Genomic DNA, 7,011 nt, shown 5'->3' on the forward strand with positions numbered 1-7,011 from the left:
TTTTACCGTGAGGGCTGTAAAACTGCAAAACTGCAAACACCTATAGGGCCGCTGTCTAAATATATATGAATATCAATTCTACAACAGAAAAACGACTCAGCATTTAACCATCACGATGTATTAAATGTTTCAAAGTACTGATATTTGATAACCAGCAAAGTTATTTCTCCTCAAATGCGCCTGACTAAAAGTGGGATCAACCAGTACATATATATATTCATCCTGCTAATTTAGAAAGTGGCAACAACAGTAAACATGAGTAACTCCACCGTGTGTCTATCCGGTCTTTAAGTGATGACGTGATGAATCCTACTCTGGGCCCAAACTACTCTGCGTTTAATAAGGCTGTTGTGTTTTTAACATGTTTTAATGCTTTGTAACTTGTTCTATTTAATTCAACAAGCCCCTTACAAAAAGTACGTGATCACTGTCGGCCTCTCTCAGTTTTTACAACTATTCATTTTAAAGCTCAGTTTTTAAAACCTTACCATGTAACTACAGCCCAGGCATGCAGCAGCACATTAATGACTAACCTCCTATGTGGATGGATTATCTCAGTTGTTCTCTTGACTGAAGTTTGGTCCGTTTACAGCATCCTGCCATGCCACTGCATTTGTCCCTAACCATCAGGAACCCTCACCTTAACTCTTATCCAGTGGAAAAAAGTTCCCGTTCATCACTGCGTTAATGTTATGCTAACATAGCTGTTTCGCTAGTCACATAGCACATCACTATATACCAGCTAGCCAAACTTCAGTAACCCTACAAACATCACTGCTGCTTACTTTCCTGTCTTCATGTATGTCAGAAGTGATAGCAGAGCTGTGCCTTTTAATTTGTTTTAGAAATCCCTCAGTCAGAACCTGGTATATTATATTTAGATGGAAACTAGCGAGCTAACTCTCAGCTAGCTTCTAACTCCGTTACATTTCAGAAATTCTTTTTTCGTGGATGCCTGGGTGTTAAACTTCATTGTTACACCTGGTAGAGCAGCCACACTAATCCATAGCCATAAGGTTACCTTGAGTTAGGAAGATGATGATTGAATGTCCGAGTCCATAGGTTGAGGTGCAAGCACATTTCTCCCATTCTCCACAGAGGGCAGTGGCGCATAGGTGTGACGTCACTAACACTTAAGTTGCATTAGAGTTACACTTGTATGCGCCTTGAAGTAGGCACACATTGCCAGGAATGTGGTTGGAACGGCTGACTAGATAAGGCCTGGTGTCCAAATAATGAAAAAAGCCGAAAATGGGGTTGCGGCTGTGCACGGGTGTGCACTTTAAATGTAGCACTTTTGCTCTGTCTTTCCGTGGCCGCCCAAGTGGCTCATGGGAAAGTGACAGGCCCTATGGCAGAGATTGAAGACAGGGGGCAGTGGTTCGAATCCCATGCGGACCATATGTTGGGGAACCATGTTGAAAAAAAAAAATCCCTGGCTCTGAAATTCACCTGCTACGCTTGCTTAGAAGCCTACAGGCGAGCCTATAGATGGGCTCTCTCTGCTTTTTTTTTTTTTTTTTTTTTTTAACCCCTGTCTCAAAATCTCTTTTCCGTCAATCAATATTGGTTGTTATGGTTGCTATGGACCGCCAAACACGCCACACATTGTGGCTTTCTCAATCTCTTCTTCATGTCCGAACAAACGCTCAATTTTGCCTTCATTAACACAAATTATACATCAAACGTAGGTACTTTTCTTGCCTTTCACAAAATGACACTGTCATTATTGTAGGAGTTGCCGTTTTCTCGCAAATGGCCTCGAAGCAACACAGTTGCTCCAAAGTCTATGGAGACTTGAGTGAAATGACAGCTGAAATTCTGTAACGGAGGCGTTAAAATGATCTGAGGAGAAGTTTTTTTTCTTTATTTTAGTCTGACCCCAGTCCCATCCGCTAATATAGAGGAGGGGTTGTTCATGACCTATACTGCAGCCAGACACCAGGCAGCGATAGAGACGTTTGGGCTTCGTTTTTGGGGAGCTGGCATGTTTTCTACAGTATTGCTGCCCTCTGCTGTTGCAGTACCTCACAGTCAGTTCAGTCACGTGATGCGTTGTCGCCAAATGTACAAATAAATGAGACTTTTCAAAGAAACTGATTGTAATAGCTTTTTCAATACATTCTTTGTCTGCTCTTGACCTTACAAACTACACCCATTATTATTTGATTAACATTATTTTGGTAAAATAACCAAGGCAATGACAGGCATAAAGTCCAAAAAAACAAATATGAAGCATTTAACAGAAAAGAAATGGCACTGAGAGCCAGATTAAACAGAGCAGGTCCTAAAGCTGTGTTTGGACAAACTCAATGGACAAAAACAATTCATCTTAAACCAAAATCTGCAGGGAGTGTCGGGGAGAGCAGCCCCACAACTACAATTCATCTCTACACATCTGTCAGTCAGAGGCAACAGTATCGAACAGCAGTTCGAAAAAAAAAAAATCAATGTCAAAGGAATGGTGTTGGTATTAAAATAAGAAGGTGTGTACAGAAAATCCCTTAGGTTCACCTTTCAGAAGAACATGTGCAAAATACATCAAACTCTCCATTTCATCTCTTTAAAAAAATAAACACAAAAAGTCAAAGCAGCGTTGGTCAGGTTTGATCCTACACTGATCGTGTATTCATTCTCAACCCTGCAGCCCACGCTTCCCAATGTCAAGAATATGGTCATTCATACTAATAAGACCTTTAATAATAGTGCTAGTAAGTAATACTGCTGAGCGCTAATTAATGCGTCTCCATGCTGAGCCCACTCCTAACAGTAGAGGGCAGCAGAGTGATCACACCAGCTTAAAAGATGCGTCATATAGACTGGAGAAGCAGCAACACTGGCTGGTCTCAGATCAGAGGGCTTGATTTCCCAGCAGCTTCTTATCCAAAAATTCTCTTTGCTCTCAGGCACGTGAAGAAACAAAGAAAGGAAACTTTGGAGAAACCAAGCCCTCGTCTTACTTATGTATATGTATATATATATATATTTATCAACACACCTCTGGTTTAATATAGATTACGTACAGAGCAACATTTGTGTTCATTACACACAAACAGATTGGGCCGTTTCCTCGTACACAGACATCAGAGGGTATTTGGTTGCCGACATCCACAGAACAGCTTTGGATCATTGCTAGTAAAAAATGACATTAGTGTAAATATAACCCCAAAAGAAAAAACACAAGGTAGAAAAAACACATTGGTTGCAAGGTTATAGCACACTGGGGACAAACACGTTCTGTGGTCAGAGTGGCAGCAAGGTCTACATATAAGTGTGCATCAGGACTTGGCATCCTAAAGTTATCAGTCTTTCACACTCGTTTCAAAGCATATTTCTTCCTCGCCGTGCTTCATCTGCTAAATGCAGTAGCAAAAAGAAAGAGTGTGTTTTGTGGGGAAAAAAGAAGCTGTGGCTCAGTTTGCTGGTATCAACAATTTATGGAGTAAACTGACTGACGAGCAGGAAAACGCTAATGGTCTTAGAAAATACAGGGTCTCTAATGAAAGGAGCTGATTGGCTCCTGCCATCAGCAACCAACAATGTGAATGATTGGTTGATCTGTGAGTGAGCTAAGCTTGCAACAGTAAGCACGAGTGAGAACCATAAACTAGAGCTAATGAGGCCAAAATCCGAGCTCCTTTTCAGCTCTGTGGACTAATTTATACCTCGTCTCTCCATCTTCCCCTTAGTCCATTTGCAGCGTGTGACCTTAACAATAAAGTTGCTTTAACAGTAATACAAAAGTTTGGCGATGAGGAATAGAACAGTTTTTTTTTTTGCTGGGACCAGCCAAACAAGTCTGAATCAGATATTGAAGTAGTATAAAAGCAAAAGCTTGACACATGTAAGTTCTTCAATGTGAACCAAGAGTTCACACTGCACCCCTCAGCTAGACCATACCATGTGTCCTCTGCTTAGCACCAGGCTTTAGGTCATGTGAATGTCAATAAACAACATTCAGTCTGCTAACGCTCAGTATTCACTAAATCACAACACTACTGACACCCAGCAGTGAAAAACAAAAAATGTGGAGAATTTCTAGACGTTATGAAATGTTAAGACTTTGTCACGGTATAAAATACAACCATCAGTAATCGATAGTCTGATCAATTTTTAGATAAATCGTGGCACCCAAACACTATGAAATATACAGCGGTGAAAGTTAAAGCTGTACAAACAAAGGCAGGAGCAACCATCGCCCTAAATGTCGGGCATCAAAAGGTAAGGGGTAAAAGCATGACTGTAGGGAGAAAAAAAGAAAGAAAAAGCCATGATGGAAATCCGATTTTCACATTTTCTGGACATGGTGTAAAATTCCCAATTCATTCTGAGATGAGATTAGTGCATCCTGTTTTTGTATTAAATTTGAATCCCTGTGAAAGAACATGTGGAAAACAACTGCACCTGTGATGAAATCACTGCTGGCATGGGTTACACCTATCATGGGATACGTTTCACTGCTCCAAGACAACTGCCTAACGAGTACTAACATTTTGTAAAGCTGCGATCATTGTCCTCTTTTTTTACATTTTTTAATGCCGAGTGATGAATTTCTGCTTAGAGATTGTTTTAGATCATTTGAAACATAACATGGATATGAAGTTGGACATGATGGGAGAGCCAACAGCAAACAGCTGGACAAGTAGAATAGGGGATTATTTAGATTGTGTAATTATATATGCATGTATGTATGTTGTGTGTGTGTTAAAATGGAGCTCAGGGGTTGAATGGAGGAGGAGGTGGAGGACGTGGAGGAGGTTCCACTGAATGGGGAGTTGGTGGGTTAGATTGTGATGATGGACCAGTAGAGTTTGCCTGGCTCCAGCCCCAGATTAAGTCTGGGTCATGCATCCTCTTTAGATAAACATAAAAACTGTTCATACCTGGAAGCAGATAGCACAGATGTCATTATACTGCTCCAGCTGTGTATTGCTAGCTGTAGGGAGGCTTTTTATCTTGTGTACAGCATCTCTCCTGAGCAGGAAGCTCTGCCAGCCCAGCTGGGCTCTGAGCCAGACGTTATAGTACGAGTGGACCAAGATGATGGTGCTTCCCATCACACTCCACTCGCCAAATACAGTCTCTGATACACCATAGCACACCACGCACACCGCAACCTGGTGAGGTAACAAATCACTGACAGTGAGGCAGAGACAGTGCTGATGCATTACATGACAGTGTCTGTTTACAGTCAGAACTTAGCAAAGAGTTGGTGTGTGTGTGTGTGTGTGTGTGTGAGACACATAGCAGAAACTCCAGCAATCTGTAGCTCCCATTTACACAATATATGACTTCATCCATGTTCTACACTGGAGCTTTACGAAACTCCTCCACCATGAAGAGAACAACAGATCAACAGAGTGCCAAGCACCTGGCGGTAGAGTGTTTCAGAGTTATTATGGAATTAAAAAACAAGCAAATATACATGTTTAATTATTATTGGGCTGAACTGTTTGGGTAGAGCAAGTTTAAACTATTTAATTTAACGTTTTTGCACACTGCGATGCGGTTGTGTGTTACCTGGAGAGAGGTGAGGATTGAGGAGGAGATGATGATGAGAAGCCAGAAGTCCATGTGGAAGAACTGGCAGATCATATAAGCCATGTACGCTGGAAAGATCAGCAGGAAGAGACAGAGAGAAACTGCACGGAAGTGCTTCCACAAACTCCTACGGGACGGGCAGCAAAACCAGCATATGAGAAAGCAGGCAGGTTGATAGCAGGCTTTGCAAACACACTTTCAGTCAGATTGATGTCAAAAAGACAAACTGCCTGTTTAGGAATGAAGAAAGAAGGACAGTACACCGTAGTATTACTTAATTTATGATGTTAGCATGAGTTGTACTGATGACCATAGATAATGAATTCTGTGATAATTAACTAACTGCCCATAGTTATTAATAGTTGTTTATGATCAGTAAAAATAAAACAAACAGTGGGACACAGAGTTTTCTTAAAAATAAACACATGAAAAAAGTCTTTGGTATATTATCTTAGTTGCCTCTAGATGCTCCCAGGGCTAGGACTATAGGATCAGCTATCTCCAGCATGGACTGCAGGATGGAAGCAGCAACAATAAAGAGGACGATAGAGAGGAGGAAGGCTCTGTGGATGACCTGCAGCTCAATGAGGCCAGTTTGGACAGCAAGGATTAGCAAGGTGATAGCTTCAGTCATCCCCTGCACAGAGAGGAAACACATTAGAGTTGACACACCACACAATTATATGCCTTGGCTTTGCATTCAAGTTGGAAATCATATACACGTTTATCCAGACTTGACCTTTGGGTATACAATGTCAATTATTTTATCCTATTAGACAGTTGTGTGAAATGCAGACATCCTTAAAGAATAGTTCTAGATATGTGTGTTTCCACACAAAGAGAGGTTGAAACAGACTAAACTAACACACACGTGTGTGTGTGTGTGTGTGTGTGTGTGTGCATGTGTGCACGTGTGTGTGCGCGTGAGTACAAAGCTAAAGCACGAAAATGAGTGCGAGTGTTTGCGGATGGCACGTTATCTAAACACGGTGAAACAGCAAAGTCAGAGAAGAAGAACAAGCACCACAGCTAGCTCTGCGAGCCTGCTGCCAGTGTGAAATGACACATTTGTGGGCGCTTCCCATGGTGGCGGCATGAAAAGAAGAAAAGGAGAAAGGATGGATGAGTTGGTGCTTAGCGGTGTTGTGCTAAAAAATGATCGTCTTCCAAAAACCGATCGCTCGTATTTAAACTGCTATAATAACTTGTTGGTCTATAATATGTGAAAACATATATCAAATGTATCCTTCATGGATGAAATCAAGTCATCTTGAGCCACAAACAACATTCCTATAACAAGGTAGAAGCTGCAATGAGTTTTTGGTAGTGACTTTTATATATGCTTTATTTATCTAGTTCCAAAAATGGGTTGACGTTAAAAAAAAGTGTTTGTTAGTTTTTTAAAAAGCGTAATCTGTGCAAGAGGACAGCAGATGTTGCAAGAAATCTAAGAATAGTTGTTTAAAGTTA

General features: G+C 41.1%; 1 protein-coding gene across 4 annotated transcripts; it reads right to left on the bottom strand.

Annotated features, from left to right (window-relative positions):
• Nucleotides 1-2,247: 2,247 nt before the first annotated feature.
• Nucleotides 2,248-6,177, bottom strand: LOC109198353 (RING finger protein 145-like). Of its 4 annotated transcripts, none has more exons than XM_019353826.2 (4): nt 6,116-6,177; nt 5,521-5,668; nt 4,884-5,117; nt 2,248-3,356 (listed from the first exon to the last, which is right to left on the bottom strand). In XM_019353826.2, exons 2-4 carry the CDS (start codon nt 5,602-5,604, stop codon nt 3,303-3,305), a joined length of 372 nt encoding a protein of 123 aa, XP_019209371.1. In that variant the 5' UTR covers nt 5,605-5,668; nt 6,116-6,177; the 3' UTR covers nt 2,248-3,302. The 4 variants fall into 4 exon arrangements, 2 of the variants coding, with proteins under 2 accessions (XP_019209371.1, XP_019209370.1); XM_019353825.2 differs by having other exon boundaries at nt 6,001-6,171; XR_003218442.1 differs by lacking the exon at nt 2,248-3,356 and adding an exon at nt 5,281-5,371 and having other exon boundaries at nt 4,352-5,117.
• Between the last annotated feature and the right edge of the window lie 834 nt (nt 6,178-7,011).

Source organism: Oreochromis niloticus, unplaced genomic scaffold, assembly GCF_001858045.2.
Source record: "Oreochromis niloticus isolate F11D_XX unplaced genomic scaffold, O_niloticus_UMD_NMBU tig00007989_pilon, whole genome shotgun sequence".
NCBI lineage: Eukaryota > Metazoa > Chordata > Actinopteri > Cichliformes > Cichlidae > Oreochromis > Oreochromis niloticus.